Source organism: Taeniopygia guttata, chromosome 6 (assembly GCF_048771995.1).
Source record: "Taeniopygia guttata chromosome 6, bTaeGut7.mat, whole genome shotgun sequence".
NCBI lineage: Eukaryota > Metazoa > Chordata > Aves > Passeriformes > Estrildidae > Taeniopygia > Taeniopygia guttata.
In genome coordinates, this window is record NC_133031.1 from 25407876 (window position 1) to 25428682 (window position 20807).

At 41.6% G+C, this 20807-nt stretch overlaps 1 protein-coding gene across 2 annotated transcripts in view; it reads right to left on the minus strand.

Annotated features, from left to right (window-relative positions):
• Nucleotides 1–13870, minus strand: part of COL17A1 (collagen type XVII alpha 1 chain) — a 34674-nt gene extending 20804 nt beyond the window's left edge. Inside the window, exons 1-17 of one of the 2 annotated variants that reach the window (XM_072931227.1) lie at nucleotides 13805–13870; nucleotides 13075–13119; nucleotides 12164–12262; nucleotides 10111–10248; nucleotides 9673–9720; nucleotides 8710–8745; nucleotides 7081–7128; nucleotides 6627–6770; nucleotides 5305–5448; nucleotides 4516–4587; nucleotides 4033–4104; nucleotides 3631–3696; nucleotides 2208–2369; nucleotides 1755–1844; nucleotides 1571–1615; nucleotides 835–984; nucleotides 170–385 (exon numbers count right to left, since the gene is read on the minus strand). In XM_072931227.1, coding sequence (XP_072787328.1) covers nucleotides 170–385; nucleotides 835–984; nucleotides 1571–1615; nucleotides 1755–1844; nucleotides 2208–2369; nucleotides 3631–3696; nucleotides 4033–4104; nucleotides 4516–4587; nucleotides 5305–5448; nucleotides 6627–6770; nucleotides 7081–7128; nucleotides 8710–8745; nucleotides 9673–9720; nucleotides 10111–10248; nucleotides 12164–12262; nucleotides 13075–13119; nucleotides 13805–13859 — 1630 coding nt within the window. In that variant the 5' untranslated portion in view covers nucleotides 13860–13870. Of the gene's footprint in view, nucleotides 1–169; nucleotides 386–834; nucleotides 985–1570; nucleotides 1616–1754; nucleotides 1845–2207; nucleotides 2370–3630; nucleotides 3697–4020; nucleotides 4105–4515; nucleotides 4588–5304; nucleotides 5449–6626; nucleotides 6771–7080; nucleotides 7129–8709; nucleotides 8746–9672; nucleotides 9721–10110; nucleotides 10249–12163; nucleotides 12263–13074; nucleotides 13120–13804 lie in introns of both variants that reach the window. The other variant, XM_072931226.1, reaches the window with a different exon arrangement.
• Nucleotides 13871–20807: the final 6937 nt, after the last annotated feature.

Below are 20807 nucleotides of genomic sequence, written 5' to 3' on the forward strand. Positions count from 1 at the left end.
TTTTCACAAATACATGAAATTTATAAAGATGGGAGAATGTTGGCTCCTCTGTTGTTCATCTTTTTCCATCATGCACTAAATAAAAGTAAATCACCTTTCCCTTGCTAACAAAAGTAGTATGAGAAATAAAGTATAAGGTATAAAGTATTCATTTTCTGACTCTGCTCACCTCGTTCTATTTCCTTATTCAGTCTGCTCTTCACCATCAACCAGACTGACTCTTCATTTTCATATGGAAAGGTCAAGGAGGGTGAGTTACCATGAAGAAAGTCTACTCTTGAAACATCTTTTTCTATTTTTGAATTCCCTTGATTAATTGCCAGGAGGCCACCATTGATTTTTTCCAGGTCTTCCACACGAGATTTCAGCTTTCTCACTTCTTCAGCTGGAAGATTAAAGGAAAATGCTAGGGAACATGCTCCCAGATATGCATGCCTGAAATATCTCATACTATCACAGGAACATGGCAACACTGTGTCATGTGGCTATGGCCACTGAGTTTTGCAGAATTCTTTGCATCTTTTTTTTTTCTCCCAGAAGGGATATCAGGAATTTATATGACAGATTTGGAATCTGTCAGTCTTGGAGCAGTAGACCTCAGATCTCAAGAGCTTTCCTATCCTACTCACCCCAACACTATATAACTCCTCAAAAAAGATTGTATTCCTTATCTGTTCTTTCTGTCCATTTATAATACCTCAGTAGCAAGTCACCATTAAGCTAAATGTTTTACTCAGTTCTCTGGCTTGGTATCTCTGGTACTTGGGCTTGTTCCCAGCTTAAACCCTTTGTCATTCTATATCATTCAACATTTTTTCCTCAGTTATTTCTTACCCAGAGCAATTAGTCCAAAAAGCAATCCAAGGAGAAACAACCAGGTTAGAAGCAAACCCAGAAGCCATTTCCACCAGCTACAGCAGGAACCACAGGGACACCAGGATGGTGCTGATCCAATTGCACCCCCTGCATCACCACTTCGTATTTCTGGAAGAGGGAAGGAAGAATCTCCTGGTTACTGAAGAGTTCCTTGACTTCAGAGTTAATAATCTCTTACAATAAGGACATCAGAGCCTGATCCATTATACAAAGGGCTGTGGAAAAATCTTTATGCCACTCTGTGCACATGGTGAGTGTAACTCTAGTCCCTGTGGAAGCTGGGAACAATTTCCAAAGGGAATTCAAACAGGGGACAAAAACACTCAGTGCATGTTAAAATAACAGCTGTAAAACATGATCACATGGGGGTAAATTTTTTTTACAGATCTGAGCCATAAATGACAGCAATAGCCAGCATGATCTGTCTGAGCCCTCTCTTCTCCATAAATCTGTCCCAGTAGCAGGATGCAGCTGGACTGTCAGCTATGTGATTTTCTCTAGCCATGAAAAAATAACCCAACTGTCCACTTATGTACAATCAAATCACTGGTACCCATTTCTCTGGTAGCCTCCTGAACATTCCCTCCCTCTGATTCATTGCTCAGAGACCACTCATGTGCCTCAAGAACAATTGCTTTTTTGTGTTTTGTGCTTTGGTGCTTCTTCCAATGAAAGTCTGAGTGGCATCACTTACCTGCATAAGTTTCTTTGTCCCTTTTTGGCATGGATTTCAGCCCTCCTGTTTTAACAACAGTAAAAGAGATTTTACCAGTCTTTCTGTGCAGGATAAAGTTTAGAGTGTGGGCTTGAAAGGGAAAGATAGTAATGGAGGCAGAAGGAGAAAGTTGTATTGCATTTCCATGGGAACAAATTCTTACCATTTGCATCTGATTTTAGGCCAGTATCTGTAGCATAAGAGGAGGAAAATCCCTGCTTCTCTTTTTTCAAGGTGTCTTCTACAAAAGATCCTGAACAGGAACCAAATATAATTAGAAACATTACACCAGAAGTTAAGGCCAATCTTCTTTCATTGTCAAAGGTGTATTTTTCTTGGGAAGACACAGTAGCTCTGCCTGTCTAAACCAGATCTAGGTTTTTTTTTCTCTCAAAGCTCCTGAGCTTTGTGAAATATCCTGAGGCACGCTCTGGAGCTTCAAATGCAAAAGCCAGACCCAGGTTTTAGCTGGCATGGTTTAAAGCTGCCTGCCTGTCAGAGGTTCTTGTATGATGTACAAGTTAGGTGTGGTGCCCTGAATGTTGAACTTCCCTTATGATCAGTCTCCATTTCTCTACCCTCAGAATAACCACATGTCCTGAAAAAGGGATGTTACCTCCATTAAGCCCAGTGTTAGAACCACTAAAGACTTTGCCAGTGTCCTTTGTCATGACCAAGAGCTCCATCTCCTTTGCAGGTGCCTTCTCCTTCTCCACCAGCAGGAACTTGCAGTCTTTGCGCAGAATGTCGTCTCCCTGGGAGCTCAAAACAGTTCCTCCTGGAATAGTTGTAAAAGATGGTAAAGAGGAGATGAATGTGGGTCATTGAGTCCATAACTACAAGCCACATCACTTTTGTTCATAAAAACAGGTAGTCACATTGTGACTGGGGTTGCCACTACGATAAGAGCCCTGTAAGAGACATACTGGTCACTAAAGGTAACAGGAGAGCTGTGCATGTCATTAGGTTTCTTTGGAGATGTGCATTTCACTAGCAGGGGAGGCCCTGCTGCCAGAAATTGAGAACATCTGGAATTCAATCATATGTAGAAGTGATTTGCTCAATGAGCTCTTTGCTCCTCAAACATACTTCCTGTGGAGTCAGAGAAACTCAGTCTGAGAGAGATATTCAGGGGTCAGCAGAGCCAGCACATCTCAAGCTGAGGAGCCCATCAAGCACTGCCAAGATACTCTGTCAAGCACTATTCAAGCTGCTCCAAACCACTGCATATCCTGGGAGCCAGGCAGGGTTAGGAGACATTGAACTGCCCTTTACTGAGGTTTGGCACAGGCCAAACAATGTTCAAAATCGTCACTGTGGTCACTCTTGTGCCACTAGGCATTATGAACTATGTCTGGAATAATGTACAAAGATGAATTTGTATACTGACACAATACTGAAAATCAAGATAAACAGAATGTTATTATTCCATTAGTCTAGCAGACCATGGAATAAACCTTTATTAGAAATGTTATCATAACTTCTGTGGTCTTTACATCTGTTTTTAAGCTTTGTCTTTGGGAGCCCTTGGATTACAAGGCAAACTTGGCTTTCTTTACATACACAGAAAAAAGTGTAATTTATAACTCTCAGAGTTGCAGAAAAGAGGTGGAAAGGATGAATCCTGACTGTTCAAGGACAAAGGGCTTCTCTCATTAAAAAAATGCATTCTGATCATGTATAAGTAAATTCCTTCATTTTTGAGTGGTTGAAGCTGGTACAATTGAAAAATTATTTTTAAGAGCAACATTGCAAATGTTTTGGCTTCAAATGAAGTACAATTTCACATGTGTGATCTTCTATACAGCTTCCTGCCCGCTGAGCAGAAATAGCTCAGAATTAAACAATCCAAATGATTGTAGAGAACTGAATCAGACTAGTTCATTTGCTTGTTCTTAGATTCTGACTCTCTTTCTTTTCAGAAAGGTACTGGCTAGTGACAAGTTATGCATCTGAGTGTGACTCACTGAGTCTCTAACTCATTTTTATGATATGCCTGTACGAGGCCATGCCCAAACACCTGTGAATGACACACTCACCTGCTGAGGCAGACACACCAGTACTTGCCATGGTGTTGCTCTGAGAAGTGTTCTTCATCCCATATGCTGCAAAGAAGAAATTCAACAATGACAGAGATGAAGAATAACAAGGGATCTTCACACAGCAATCATTTCAAAAATCTTTTTTTCATTTTTTCCTTGGACAACTCAAACAACCAAGGGTTTCCCCAGCAAGCAAATTTCTAGTGCATCAGCACTGGGAGCTGTTCCTGCACATGCACAGCAGAGGAAATATTCCTCAATATCCCTTCATACCACACTGTGCTACACAAGAAGAAGGTGATGAGGGGGCCTCTTTCAAGAAGAACCTTCTAGTCACTACAGAAAAGGTGGGAGACTTGGTGACTCTCACACTTTCTCTAGGCTTACTTTGCTGCTGACCTGCAGAGGCTGCTGTAGCATTCTGGGTTGCAGAAGAAGAGCTTGGAGACAGGTTGTTTTGAACTCCAAATACTGCAAAGAAAAGCATTGCAATGAGGGTTATATGAGTCCTGCAGTGCAGGTGGCATTCTGGCTACAACCCAAACAAAACCAGTGACACATAAAGAATGACCTCTCCAAACAAATTTCACCAGCTTTCTGGAGGCACCACAGGCCTTACAACAAAATGTTTTGTAACTTAGTTCACCTTGCTGTATTGTTACTGTTGGCCCAGGACAATAATGATGATAATAATATTTTAAAACATTATATTGAGTCACATTGTGAGGTCTCATGGCTGCACGGACATTTCTGCAGGTGGGGCAAAGAGGTGCCGACACTCAGATAAGGAGTAGGAGAGAAACTGTTATATTGGTATTATTTCACTATAGTGTCTGCCAGAAATGCAGTGCTGTCAAAGTGTGAAGGGAAGGAAAATCTGACCTGTAGAGGAAGAGCTGAGTCCTGCATTCAAAGTATGATTGCTGGGAGCCAGGTTATTTGGAACACCAAAAACTGCAAAAAGAGGAAGTGAAATGTTATTACTCCTCTCAAATCATAAATCTAACATCCAAAGGTCAGTGGCATAGTCCTAGAAATCAAGAGTCAGCTTGGAAATGCAACTAATGATAATGCACAATAATTGCACAGAGGAAAAATCTTGACAGTTGTGACAACAAACCACCCTTTTATTGAACTGACAAAGGCAAAAAAATCCTACCTCAGACAAGATGAGATCATATGACAGTGAGAGAAAGTAAAGCTTTAAAGAGTATTCCATCATAAAGCTTCTTGTGGTTTTTCTCTGCAGCTAGGGAATGCAGAATCTCTGGCATTTAGAAATGGGCCTCACCAGGTGTAAGAAGACACAAAACTTACTCATTTTTAGTATATGAGCCATTCTTACAACGGGCCAGGATAATCCATTATTAGTTTGAGTCTAAACTAGTTTTTACAGAGAATGTGAGCTAGACCTCATTGATAAAGATGTCATCAAAATTTAGTGACAGTCCAAGATTCAGGACAATAAATCCTCACAAAGAAGGATTTTAAGATACATTCAGTGGAGAAGCAGAGAGCACCAAATTACAGAAAACCAGAGAAAATTCAAACCTATCCCTTGCCATTTTGATTATTTCATCATTTTAGTTTGTGCTGTGCAAAAAAAACCTGCTTTTGACCCAGTTTTAGGACAGTTCCATCCTTCAAAGCTGGGCAATCCAGTGAGCATACCTGATCCTGTAGAGTGAGACATGGCATTGATCAAGGAAGAGCTGTTATGGTATCCACCAAGGGAAGACCCAGCAGGCAAAGTGGAGGACCACATGTATGAAGGGAGGGCAGTATTCAGTATGGTTGTGTCATATGTCCCTGACACTGCAAAAACCAAGCAGACAGAAGTGGCTTTCAACAAGGCCAGGCTTGTGGCTTAACATGCACTGCAGGTTTATAGAGCAAACAATTTACATTTCAATTACCAATTAGAGTCAACCCAATGACTCGAGGTTAGTATGGTATAACTGACCTCAAATGTCAGCTGATTACAGTCCCCACAAATTTTAACCAATGGAGTATAGATTGACCTGATAGCATGATCATTCACAATAAACCACCCCAGTCTGCCATTCCATTAATAAATCACCCTGGGCCATGGGATATATGGCTTTTGCTTCCCACATATGTCTCTGATTGGTTCACCAGTGTACTAGACTAAAATTCTGTTTTACCCAGGATTGGAACTCTGAGTAAGATAAAAGATACTGGTTTTAGATATTGATGGAAGACAATGGAGTCAATGTCAATACCACTTCCTCAAACCCTGTCATGAGGTGTATAAATAACTAAAAAAGGTTGTAGTATTTTAAGTACCACTTCAGTTATAGAATCACAGTATCATAGAATCACAGAATGATTTGGGATTAAAGGGACCTTAAAGATCATCTAGTTCCAACCTCCAGCCATAGGAAGGGACACCTTGCACTAGACCAAGTTGCTGAAAGTCTCATCCATTCTGGTCTGGAACACTTCCAGGGATGAGCCATCCACAACATCTCTGGGTAACCTGTGCCAGTGCCTCACCACTCTCAAAGTAAAGAATTTCTTCCTAACATCTGAGCAAAGCCTTCCCTCTTTCAGTTTGAAGCCATTCCCTCTTGTCTTCTCGTACAGTTCCTGATGAGACATTATCAAATAGTAAGGCTAATAAATCACTCACTGAAATGTTGTCTTCAGTCCTATCTCTCTGTCTCACTTGGAGATAAGAGATCAAATCGCTCTCAGACACATTTGCTTAGAGCTCTTATCTCTGCTAGAAATACCTCTGAATTGAAACTAGTGGCAGAAAGAATAGACTCATTTTTTTGGAAATTAGGCTAGTCACTAGAAAGATACCCAAGATGGCTCTTGTTACAGCAACACCTGGACAGTTTTTCAGCATTCTGACCCCTTTTCTGTACAGGAACACCATGTATTCTTATCTGCATGCTCTTAACAACTGAGTACTTTTTATGGCAAATGCTGTTTGGAATGACTGCAACATTGCTTGTGCCAAGTACCTGACTGAGAGCTCTCAGTGACCATCTTTGTCTCCACCACAGCCTTTTTTGGTATCGGGAGTGTACCGGATGGTGACCGAGTAGGGCTGCAGCTGGCAGATCGACTTCCTTTCAGCAAACGTTTCACATCATCCAACTCCGTCCCTAGCAGGAAAAGCAAGTCCAGAGTCACCCAAAAGCCATGTTTCATTGATCTGTAATCTTACTCTGGATCTAAATAATTCAGTGGAATTTATCTGCATGTCTATGAAGCTGTTACTTTCTGGGAGTAATGACAAAGCTCCAGAGGATGTTTTTGGGAGAACCGTTTTACATATTTGCAAGAGCACCACCCAACCCACAGAATGTTTCCTTGTCCAGAAAAGGGACTCAAATTAATGTTCGTAACAGGAAAATACATAATCCTAGCAGCAACACCTTCTATCTTATCCCTGATACCCCTGGAATAACTTACATCTGCCAGAGGGAGATGCGCTCTGCAGTCGGACTCGTATTTCACTCTCTGGGAAGATAAAAAGCAGATCATGAATATGGAGAGAGATTCTTTTGTGCCCTGGGCTGGGAATGAAACTTCAGGCTGAAGTGGATTCCTTCCTTCTTGCTGTCTGTTTCACCTTGCTGTCTGACTGTTTAATCTGAGCAGTACTCAAGGCCCATGTGAATTGGTAGCAAATGGGCCTGGGTGACTTTTGTTCTGGGGTCACATTTTGTTACTTTAAATTCCAGGGAATTATATTTCACTCATTGATGGCCTCTGCTGAAGTCAATAATGCTGCTACTGTTGGATATACAGAAGGTCTAATTATGCAGTCCTCACTCATCACAAATATTATTTTTTACTGTCCTTCTGAACAAAAAAATTAGAGAGCCAAAAGAAGTTTACTAAATACACAAATTCCCTACTACTTCTTGGGTACAACTGACATCTCTACAGTGGGATGTATGATTCAGTCTCTTGCTAGTTACTGACTTCTCTTTTGGCTCACTGAATGTAACCAGTCCAGTATTCAGTCAACATTCTCACCAGGTACTCAATTGCTATTACCTTACTTTTACTGGACCTTTACTGTCCAGCACAAGAAACTGCAAAGTTAATGTGATTTGGCTGGGGTGAGCCTTTAAACTTGCCTCCCACAAGCAAAGTGGCCAGCCAGAACATGTGATACATGCTCCTCATGATGAAATCTGACAGTGCGTGCACTAGAAAAGAAATACTATCTTGGCATTCATGTGGAGAAGATGATGGATTGGAATTATTTTCTGAAGTAATATGAGAAGCTGGACCTGATTCTCTGGTGTCTACTTTATTATGCATGGCCTAGTTCTGCTGGGAGCTCAGGTATGTAGTGTGCTAGAGGAGACTATGACGATCTGAGGCAGAATAATTGGGAATGTGACACTCAGGAGGACTGTGCAAGACCATGCTGTGATTTATAACTACTGCTAAAATTAACTTGAATAAAGTGACATTATAGTTTCCTCTTCAAGCAACTGGAAACAGATACTACATTCTTGGAGACCAAGATAATCCTTCTTTCCCCAACACTCTAATAAATTATTAGAAGAACTGAATGATTTAAACAATGCAGCGCTTTACAGTGAGCTGGCTACAGACCACAGTAAGTCTGAAATTTCCTCACCATCTCTTTACTATCAGCATGAGATTATTTCAGGGTTTGCTTTATGGTTTGCAAGACAGATCACAGTAGGAGAAGGATGAATGCAATTACTGTGAAAATGTCAGAGGCTGGTCCCGGAGCATGGATGGACTAAGGTTATTGTAGTGAACAGACAAGTTGGAAGACTATGTTCTGTGCCCTCAGACATCCAGGTTTCCAAGAATATCTTCTTTCTGACACAGTCCAAGCTACCATGGCGTTCACTAAAGTAAATTTTTACACCTAACTTGTTTAAACAACTGCTTACAGATTCATGGTTCACATCTGAAGTTGTGCAGATCCACGTACCTCATCTGACTGCTCTACACTTAAACTGGATTCCAGCTAAAGAATAGGTTTATTTAACACACGTGAATTATGCTGAACTGAAAAAAGGAGGCTTCTCAAAGAACAGTGTCACTCACCTCGACTTTGGCTTCTCCCTCTCGTAGAGGCAGATGCTGTGAACAATAATAAGAGAAAATCTGTAATAGTCTTTACAGGGTGTGGCATCTCTGAAAATCAGCACACTGATCTTACTCAGGGTGCTTATATTCAGACAGTAATTCTTCTTGGAGTACAGCTGGGAGAATTGAACCATTAAGAGATTTTATCAGGCCCCCTTTAGACCATAAGGTATTCCAAAGAATCAGTAGCACCTTTAGCCTTTCAGGACCAGATGCTGTTTCTTTTTATACAGAGTAATGCTGTTTGTAGATGGTGATGTCCCATTTCAAATGACCAAAAGGAAGTTAAGAGGCATGTTGACCCTACTGACCAATGCTGGATATTGTGAAACCCTGCCTCCTCTATGAGCCAAAAGGAGACCTGATCATAATGTTTCCTTATCTTCACTGAGTAAAATCAGCAGCTCAGAGTTTGGACAGGGCAAGATAATAACTGCTGACAATGTTTGGTGTAGATATATCACTTGATAGCCACTTCATTTTTCCATATATACTTGATGAAGTCTAGAAATGAGCTACTGGAAAAGTATATCCAGCAGTTACTCAAAATCCTAAGAGTCTGGACATTCTTGCTTGCAGCTGTTCTCCGAGCTATTCTGGAAGGGTGAAGCGAATGCTATGAAGTATCCCATGTCTGTCTTCTCCTGTCCATGTTCTATATCATACAGGGAATATCACAAAAGCAGCTGAGAGTAGCAGATACACAGTGTCCACCCTCTGTTTGAACATGATCAGCCAGAGACCTGACTTTCAGCTGTTAATGTAAATCCCAAATAACTCCTCTGAGGGAGCTGCATGATGCCCCAATACAGAGGTAGCATAGGTAAATCAGGACACAGCAATGTGCAAAAAGTCATTATGGTCATCAACTCACATGACCTTGCCATAACGTTCAGAGGAACGGCTCTAAAAAGGACGTACCAAAATCTTTTCTGGGAAATTCAGGAGAAGAGTTGGCACTGGAGCTCCCTGCAAAGAACAGAAAGATCAGAAAGATGTTCATTAATACTTTGTATAAGATCATTAAAAGTTTTCAAAACATGTCTTCCTGGCAATTGTTTAATCTCCCAGAAAACATTTCCATTTACAAAAAAAAAAAAAAAAAAAAAAGAGTTTTTCAGGTTTCACATGAAAGAGCTGCTAATGTCTTTCAACAAGTATATGCCACAACTCCTTTTAGGAATGAGCATTATTCTTAGGATAAGCAGGACTTAATAATGAAATTCTGTCCCTGATGGTTTATTTCCTAGGAAAACCACAATGGGAATGGGGACAATTCTGCACTAATGTGACCTCAGAGTGCACTGCAGATTGCCTCCACTGCACATTGCCTCCCTTCTATGGAATGTTCTGTCATACCTTCATATGTTGCATGGCGGTTGACATAGGTTTTTCTTTCAAATGTTGAGCCAGGTGATTTGGTGAGAGTAGAGCTGGGAGACTGGGCTTGTCTGTAGCTGGAGGATGATGAAGTTGAATGCAATCTACCACTTCCACCTATGGTTAAAAAAAAACACCATCAGCAAATGGAAGAGAAGTCCTGGCAGTACATTCTGGATGCCCTGGGTGCTTTATGTTACTATCTTCTGAGCTGGAAAAATTTGCACTGGTGTTTCACACTGAGAGATGGACAAGAACAATATCAGCATCTAACTCTGGCTGTCCTCAGCATTCAGGGCAGAGAGGAGTATTGGTTATCACTATGGCTTCAAAACATATTTGTCAATGATATGCATGAAACCAGGTTCTAGGGCAATAGTGAACCATCTCCCCTGAGCAGGAAAAAATCTAGCTCTGGATGATGCTGAGTTTTGGTTAGGATATAGATTCACTTGTAAACTCAAGTGTTACATGACATAGGCTACAAAAACTGCGACACTGTTAAACCAAACTCAGTGTGCTGAAGGATGCAGTTTATGATATAATGGAAAGCAGAGATGAGTCCACTTTCCCATAAAGCAGGTATCCACACTCCCACTTAGTCCATTTTCTGGAGAAGTGATTGAGGTGTGTGCCAGGCCCAAGACAGTCTGGACATTATTAGTACCTGTTATATGTAAACAGAAGAAACAATTTCCCTTCTAATTCACATCAGTGCTGTGGAGAAAGAACTGAGAGCAGCCATAATTATTGTGTCTTGTACAAAATATAATGATGGAGTATGATCAGGGTGCAGCACAAAGGGAGTCCTGTGATAAACTGCAACCTATCTATGCTGATTAGCAGGATCAAACTGGATATTGTTTACCCATCCCTACAAAAAGTGTGTCCTTCTGATTGCAAGAGTGTTTCTGTGCCAACTTCCCCTCTAAAAGGACTCATTTTGTTCTGTAACTTTTCAATTTCATTCAGCAGAAAGAATTACTGTGCCAAGTAGGCCTCTGTTAGAGGCATTCTGCAAGAAAGTGGGAAAGAAGAAACTACAGAATGCCCTGTGAACTTCAAGAACTCAGTATATCTGAAGTTCAGATTCATTTATCTTTTTCCACAGACTGAAAAAAGTAAGACAGTAATCCTGCATGGTCCTCTGAGTTTGCAGGACTGGGTTCAGCAGCACTGGTGCCAGTCCAGACAAATAGACCAACATCTGCAGTGGAGTTACTTCACATGTGCCCTGAGGCAAAGTGATTCCACACTCTGGCCTTTAACCGGCATGCAGGTGCCTGTCAGATCTCTTTGGTACAGCTAACTCTCCCACCAAAGTGCACTTCATCCCTTTTGTTTGTCAGCTCCCTTGGAGCACAGAATGTTTTCCATAAGGAGAGTTGTACAGTCAGTCTCACTAGGGACAGAGAAGTGTGCCAGGTACCTGGCTAGGAAGCTTAGTCTTTAGAAGTCTTTGGTATGACAATCTAACAGCTGGGCAAAGAATGCTGTTAAAGAAGAATCCTGGTTTTATGGAGTAGGCAGCACACACTAATTTAACACATCCAGAAAATCTGGCAAAGTGCTCGAAGTGCTAAAGCCATGGGCACACAAATATAAGAAAATATTTTCTAGGAATTTCTTTAATGATATTCTATCCTTAGCAAGATCAACAAAAAGATTAATCAAAACTGTCTTTAGAACAAGAATGGTCAGAAAGACTGTGATTTGGAAAACCTGAAAGAAAGGAAATTCAGTTTCTGAATGACTTCTCAAAAATAGTAGGGATGATATTTTTTGTTGTTGTTCTCCTGAAATTAAGTTCTCTCTGTGGAAAATGGGACTTTGCCATTAACTCACCCATTTTCAGACCCAGCTTTAGGGAAGGAATATCTTTGCTTTGTGTAAACATTTGGCACTTCTACTTTCATAAATCCTGTTTTCCTTACCCCTGGCTCACACTATTTCCCTGCCTTGAATCTCTCCTCAGACCATTTCTGCTGCCTTTGCTCTCTGTTTCCAACTGGGCAATGCTTTCCTTCCTTACTTGAGGTCACATAGCTGCTCCCATGGGTGTACGACCGCTTTTCCACTCCACTCCCTCCGGTGTGGGATGATGTTTTGAGCCCACTGCTGCTCCCTCCTTCTGAAAGAGATGAGCACAAAATGAGACAGTCTCTCTAGGCAGGAGATAGGAAGAGCAAGGACACTGCAAGAGAAGGCAGGAGGGACCCAAAGTTCTCCACACACTTACAAGTACAGCTTTATAGCTGGTGAGAGATCAGAGGTACAGAGAAGTGTCTTGGCAGAGCAGACATGTATTCACACTCCACAGCCAGCATGTTTGTAGACAAGTTTTGCTTCATACACAGACTGAAGGATACTCCTGTTAACCCTCATCATAAATGAGATGATAATGCACTTCCTTGCCAACTCAGCTGCAGCAAACTAATCAAGGATATGTTGGGATAAAGAGTGTGGAGGATTCTTCCCTATTTGGAGCTTGTACTTCTCTGCAGAGGTAGAAATGTCCTGTGACCTTTGATATTACTGAAAAGATTCATCCACTGTTGCCAGCTGGGTAAGATGACATGGAAATAATACACTGCAGCCGCAGCAGTGGAACCTGCAAACCCATCACTTTTGATCCTTGTTACCAACAGACAGTCACCACTGGAGACCTATATCTGGACTTAAATCTTTGCAGAGTCTGGTCTTCTAGTCTTAGTAGAGTATGTGGCTTTGTTTCTGACCCAGACAGGTCCTCAAATGCTACACCTCCCCAGTAACAAGTTTTCTGGGAGAAAGGCATTTCTGAAAATTGCTGTCCTTTGGGTGCAGATCTTTATGCACTGAGATCTGCTGCACCCAGGGAAAATAATGGAAACAATACAGACAAATAATAACATGGAGAGTCACAGAACACCAAGCAGAAGCAATGCAATGACTAACACTTACTGGGTGGCAAGGATGTCAGTCTTGTGGTTACAGTCTCTGTAATAACTGAGGGAAGAAAAGGGTGCAGAATTAATAGCATGTTAATATAGCCAAAGTGGATCAATGTTCTACCTATTCTCCATGCAAAAGTATGACTTGTTCAAAGAAGATTGACTCATTTAAATAAAAGTCTCTTAAGACAACACTGCCTGGGTCTGTAGCTGTAGGCTCATTATCACACAATGCTATGTTTCTTTGCTGGTCTTTCTAGATCTGAATAAGAATATTACTGCCATGAAAGATTTTTTCTGTACAAGATTCCTGTAAAATTTCTGGGCACTTCTGAACCACAGCCATTGCTGTAAAGCAAAGCCCATGCCAGTAGCTTCCTACTAGTCAATTCTCATAAAGTCAGCAGAAAATCAACTAGTTTTACACAAAGCCACCAGACAATTTCTAGGACACTCAGGGCATTGATACCAGAGGTAGGAGCAGAATCCCAGTGTCTGCACTACTCGTTAGAAATGCTATCACAGGGCAATCATCTGGTTGAACAATCAGGTAATGATACACATCTCTAAATGTCTGATCTTGGCCCATTCTATTCCTTATTCCAATTTCAACACAGAGACCAGGGCCAGGAGCAGAATTTAGTCTGGACGTCTGGTCAACATTTAATCCCTTACAGAAATGGCCATCCATTTCAGGGATTTTTGGGATGTGCTATAAAAATGAAAAATCTCCTCCTTACGTCTTTCAGTAACTTCTGATCCATCCTGCCTCGTTTTCTTTGTTACAGAATCCATCTCATTGCCACCTGCAAGGAAAACAGAGGGACTGCACTCAGAGCTCTGTGAAGAGTAAGAAATGACAACAGCCCCCCACAAGTCCCACCACTCTGCTCACTTTGGATGGGGACCAGACTGCCTGGAAGATGTCTGTACCAGGGAATTTACAGAGCCCTTCCAGAGCCATGTGAATACTACTGATGGACTGCCACCTACAACACTGGATGCTGCACAAGGCAGCAGAGCTGAAACACCAGGAGGGGCTGTAAAGCCAACAGGTGAGACAGAGGCAGTTGAAGCAAATCCACACAGTGATAGAGTTTAGACCTGGATTTATATCCAGACTACACTATACTATGGTCTCCAGCTGTGTCCCTATAAAGGTTTGATGAAAACCAGTGGATCAAAACACTACTCCCACACATCTGCTCTGGGCAAGACTCAACAGTGCAGGATTAACTGTGCAGGCAGAGCTGCAGGGCTCCCTGCGCCCTGCCAGCACTGCCAGAAAAATCTCAGCAGAAATACTGCTAACAGTAATAGTGCATTCTCAGGGTACACTGATGCTAAAGCCACAGCACTGACTTCAGCAAAGCAGAAAAACTACTGGGGTACCTTTGAACTAGCTATTTTTGACAGCAAGGAGCTTAACCTTTACTTTGCTTTACAGGTAGTGCAGCAACAGTTTGGAGACTCTGTCTGTGGCTTTGGAATCTTATCTACTTTAACACCAGGTCAGTCTACACAGTGCTGGAATTGATACTGTGGATGCTGTGAACATTCTTTTTCATTACTTGGATCCCTCTCTAGTCAAAATTATAATCTCCACCAGAGGTATGACTGTCTTCCAAGGCAGGAATACCACAAAAAGACATGATTGTGGAAAAGAGACATCATCTAGAAGAGAAAACACTTCTGTCAGAAGGAACCACACAATTGCTCACTCCTAGTCTTGCTAATATAACATTTCATCTTGTGCAGCCACAGACAATGAGAAGAAGAGATTTTTATTTACACACAAGCTCACCATAGGCCAAAACTTTTCACTGGATTTGAAGTCTTCACCTTTAAACTGAAGGCCCAGCTGTACCAAAACCAACACATTTAAGATGCTGAGTCTTAAAAAAGCTTTGGGCAAAATTCCTTCCAAGTTTTAAAGCCCAGCTTGGTGGAGAACCCAAGACCACGTCCCCCAGTTCTGTTAAATTTGAGTTTGAGTCTCATGATTCCTTTTCCTCTTCTGTAAACTGCAGCCCCCTTCATGTTACACTTGCACTGCCCAGGTATAAACACTGATACAAGGCAAGATACATCAGAGAATCTGCAGGAATATCCAACATTCAGACTAATTCTGTTTTTAACCAGCTCCTGTTTTTCCCAGTGCTAGACAGGGGCAATTTGAGTGGAGAAGGCACAGTGCTAGGCATGCCACTTTAGCCCCCATGACAGACTCATCTGCACTTTGCAGAGAACACCACAGTGCCCACAGCCCTCACTCTGCACTGCTGACCCTGAGCTTGTCTAAGCTGCCCTGAAAGTGGAGCTCCTGAGGCCACATGCAACCCTTACACAACCTGTTAGCAGCAGGATGCTGTTCAACCCCTACAATGCTCACTAACATTAGGGATTTCCAACGGATTTTCCAGAGTGCTGATTCCAACATACAAGCAAGACTCGAGCTACATGCATTAGGAGAGTTCCTCCTCCAGCAGGGTAACAGTCCCCTGCAACACAAGGGTTTCTGGTCATTCACTCCAACGAAAGGCACTATCTCTGCAACTCTTCTTACTGCATCAACAGTGGAAGTGTCTTTCAAGCTCTCTCCCTAAAAACAGATGCTGGAAGCTGCTGTCTAGATGTCAGCACTGTTGGCTTTATCAGTGTTTTTGGCAAGGAGCACTAATTGTATTTGGAAACTGCTTTCCTACTACTTTGTAGAACTCCACTTTCTCTCTGCCATAGGGAGGTGGTGCTGCTTAGGGGTGCTGGAAGAGGCTAGCACCACCACGGAGTGAATGCATCATCCCTTGAGAAAGGGAAGTATCTTGCTGTAATATCAATTAGGAAAAAAAAAAAAAAAAGTTAAAGTCCATCTCTGGAGCCATGTCCCAGCACACAGTGCCTCTATATGTGTGCTTGGTACATGGATGCCAACAGGCTTACTGTGCTGCATTTCCATTACCTGCCAGGCCTGACTCATCTCCCCAGCTCCTATCTGCAGTCACAAAGGCATAGCTGTGGGCTATGTCTGTGGCACAGCCACAGTGTGGTTGAATCAGAGAAGTCATTTGCAGTCATCTTGGAGCAACAAGCAGCAGCTTGTGAAGTGGGGTCACTCAAACAGTGCAGAAAGGTAAGACAGCAACACTATGGTCCTTTCTACATAACTCAGGGGCTGTAGTGTGCTTGTGGTACCCACAGAAACTGAGAACTTGCAGCCATTATTGGCACTAGGAACCAGGAGAGGCGTGGTACTGCCACACTTGTGCAGGCTGCTTCTTCTCTGTACAGCACTGAAAGCTGAAGGATCGTAAAACTGCCCAGCACTGTGCTCGATCTGTGCTTTCCACAAAAGTCTGACAATGCAGGGTAACTCTTGCATCCCCTGTTCCACTTCACTGCAGTGCAATACTGGCAAGGACACTAAACCATTCTGAGATGGGACATTTAATCCCCTCTTACCATTTTAGAATCTAGGTATTGTATGCAATGGTAATAAAGTTTTTTACTGGTATTTTTCAAAAGGGATTAGAATAGCCCTAAGGGTGTCCTTTGGTGGAAAAATAAAAGCAAGCACATTTCAGATACTTTTATCCCTCCACAATGTTCTCCCAGTTTTCATCTCACAATGTTGTTGCACTCACAGCACATCCTTTTAGCTCTCTTCTCTCTCCAGAGATTCCTGCTGTGAGACACTCCATTAGGAGAAAGAGGCACCTGCAGGTGCTGAGATTAATAATATTTAATGTCAGCAGAATCTTTTGATCATGAATGCTCTGACACTCAGCAGATGTCTCCAAATGATACCACTGACTATACCTCCTATCATATTACCTGTGTTTTAGGTGCCCCTTCCTCTTAACCAAGCCTTTCAGCTGCCACTGGCCTGAAACTAAAAGAACTGGTTAAAAAATGATCCCTTATTTCTTTTGATCCCACAGACTAAGAATTTGATCTTCTAATTCGGCTCTAAAAGCTGTTACTTTCAAGTCACTTTATCAAAACCAACACAGTCAGAACTGAATAAACCAAATCATATTTCCAAATCTGCTCATTTTGTAGGCTGAAATTATGCAAATGTCAGGAAAGCAGGTTATATGCCCAGCCAGAGCTTGTATATGCTGTAGGAACCAAACTCTTCCCTGCCTACAGCCTGTCCCAGCTTCTTTGGTACCAATATGTGCTCAAATCTCAAAGCACAAGCAACAGCACTGCCCAGACTTCATTCTGCTCTGCCAGACACCTTCCTTTCAAAAATATGTCCTCCCCATCTCAACTACGCTACTCAAAAAGAAATAGGCTGTTCTGACCGGCACAAACTTCTTGGTTCTGGCACAGAAAAGGAGACAAACAATCTGATATGAATGAAAAAGTGTTTGCAGAATGGGAAAGATCTGCTGTCACCATTTCACTAATGAAGCAACTACTCATGGAAAAGTACCTTCTCTAAAGTCTAAAGTCACTCAAGTCAGTCTACAAACAGGAAAAGGCATATATTTTACTTTATGCCACTATGGTCAAATTGCTGGACTTGCTGTAGAAAGGATTCAAACTGATTCTCAAATCACAGTCTTCTGACTTACTGTGACCAAAACACCTCATAATCTTCTATGAAAAAAATACAGCACAAAATACATGATCAATGAGTCACTGCTGATAACAAACTCACTTCTTCGAGACAAAGCAGTTTGTCCATGGCAACGCAAACTTTCACTCAGAAGCAGTTTTAGGCATTCTCACAACAAGAGATTTATTCCTTAATATTACACTCTGCACCCAACATCTGAAGCTCCAATTTACAATCACTACTCCTTCAGCATATTCCAGCTCTGCTCACTTTTAAAAACAGCCAACAGATGATCTGCATTTCACCATGCCAATACACTTATGGAACAGAAAAATTTAGCTAAACTTCATCGATTTTGCAGTCATTTCACAAAAGTTATGGGTACATTAAAAATGTACCCATAACTTGGCTTCACATTTCGTTTCTCCCAGCTGGTAAATACTTCTCAATGGATACTCACTTCAAACGAGTAGTATTCACTGACAAACAGAAATCCAAAATGATCCAGCCCTTAAGCAAACTTGTTTTTATATTGTATTCCCCATAGAAAAATGTAACACCTGCTTTATCCTGCCTGCAAAGTCAGCCTTGTTCTTAAAGGAATCTGGAATACAGAAAATAAAGTAAACCTTTTTCTGCCTTTTTTTTTTAAGTAATGTAACTTACCTGGAGTGCTTTGGTTATTGAAATGAAAATCTTTTTTTTCTCTTCAACTGCTTCCCTTCTACCAAAAATTTGCCACCTACACTTTATATCATGTCCTTCTAAAGGTGTTTGGAACCTGAGTGATCATCCAAAAATGTTCACCTCTTCTTTATTTCTCTAGTTTTATTCTTGCCCTTCTTTTACTTTTCTATTCCTGAGCTCTTATACAAGTCCCAACAAAGGCGTGTCGTTGTTTCCTGCCTCACCCTAACCTTCAAATTATCTGACACTCACTGAAAAAAAAGATCTGCCTCCAGGAATCAAAGTTTATTGAAAGCAAAAATGCTCCTTCCTATTCACTCAGGTAGATTAACTATTAAGATCCCAAAGGTATAAAGGCTTATGTCAGGGAACATGAACACGTATAGCAGTACTTTCTGATACATGATCTGAGATCTGTTTGGGAATTTTTTTGCAGGAAATTACACAGGACTTGCTGATGCCACTGCAAAGCTGCCTGCAAGTTAAGCATATTCTGCTGCTTGCAAATACAAAGGCTGAACTACCACCTACTACAAACTGGCTGAAAACCACTCAGGTCAGGGATCTGAACTATTTTGCCAACCCCACAGATATTTATCTCTGTTCAGAAGACAGCAATATTAATAAATAAAAATACACAAAATTAAGCAAGAAATAAAATTTCTTCCATGTATACTACCTGAAAACTTCTCACTGCATAGGAACTGAAGCAGAAGGGCAGCCATGGTGGGTTAAATCAAACCTCCATCCAGCTCAGAACTCTGCTTTCTTACCACAGCTCTTTGTAACAGCTCTGGGAACACCAGCTGAACAGGACAAGCACATGCAGATATTTTCCTGGTGTACAGAGTCAAAAGTGACAGCACTGCAGTCATTTTTTGACAGATGGTTTTCCATTTGTTTGTTCAATTAGTTTTTGAATCTGTACATTTTATATGTACAGCGTCCTACAGCAAAGATTTTTACAGCTTAACTATACCTTGTGTAAATATTGTCCCTCCTACTGAACATAACAGTGCTATTCAGTGCCCCATTCTTCTTTGTAAGAATCAGAATTCACCTTGGCTTTTCCCACCCTACACAGATTTTGACAGATTTGTTCTGCTGAACAGGAAAGAAGCTAACACGTCATGTGGATTTTTGCCCAGACCTTCTGAGGAGATGTAGCCTTGTACTGGCAAGATGGTACCCTATTCTTTTAAGTTCCATACTGGAAATTTCCAAAGGTGTGTAGGGACATGGCTGCTCTACAGCACTGCACTCCACTCAAGGCTATGCCCAGTGTTTTTGATGGGGATCAGGACCTCTTCAGAATTGATCAATGCATCTCCTAAAGCCAAGACCTTGTATTTATATTTATCTTTAGTCAGGTATTTATGCAGCATAATTTCTTCCCTGCATGCAGGAAACATCTATTACTCTGCTTTTAGAACACTAATCAAAGAACATTTAGTTGTCTAAACAAGCTGCATGTGGTAATTAAGTCATTAAGAGGTGCAGAACTCAGCCCAAGACCCGGTCAAACTGCACTTGGCTTTAAACCTTGAACAAAAGGATAGAGGTGGCTTCAGCTTTCTGAACTTCATGCTCTTTGAACATGACACAAAACTGTCCCTCTTGTCATCAACTGCACCTAAAACCTGCAGTTCATTCACCTCATTTTTTCAGTACAATCCAGTGTGTGCTTCAGACACACACATTCTTCAAGGAAACAGCACTAAATCCACTGGGATATTGTAGCTCTGTAAAATCTATCAGTATGAGGGAGACTTCCTGGAATGGCACACAGACTTCACTGGAGCAGGAGACAGGACCTCACATTTTCAGACAGTTCTCAGGACTGGAGAAATTTCCACCCTCCTATAACTGTCTACCAGGTTTTTTTACTTATAAACCAAATGGAGCCATCACAATTTTAATAAAATTAGAAAATTACAGTATTTTAATCCCTGCAATGTTGTGACAAAGATCCTGGTTTAATGTTTATTAAGAACAAAGTGCTCAAGGAACATCTCTTCATGAGACATTTTGCCAATTTCTCACTGGAAAGTTAAAGACGGTGGAGGTTGGGTAAAAAATGAAGGTGATTTAAAAGGAAACTGAAAATAAATCACATCTTGAGATCCTCTTGAGAACTGACTTTGCATTTCACAGGGACAATATAAGACAAGATGGAGCTGAGAGTGCTGCCTGCTGAAACACATTGATTAGTTCACTCAGGTCCCTGCTGGGCAAGTGTCAACATCAATGCCATAGTTTAGAAAGGTCCTGAGCTGTTCCACAGCTTTTACTGAAGTCAATGATTGCCTCGGATACTCAGAGTCACTGTAAGTCAGGTGTCTAGTGGCAGAGTGCAAAGAATTGCAGCAAACCCAGCTTCAGGTCATCAGCTGCCCCTCCTGCACTAACAGTGGTGTGTGGACTGGTGGTTAGAGCAGGGGAGGCACCGTGAGCTCCTTTTGAAGTAACAATCACCATCATCCCGTCCCCCA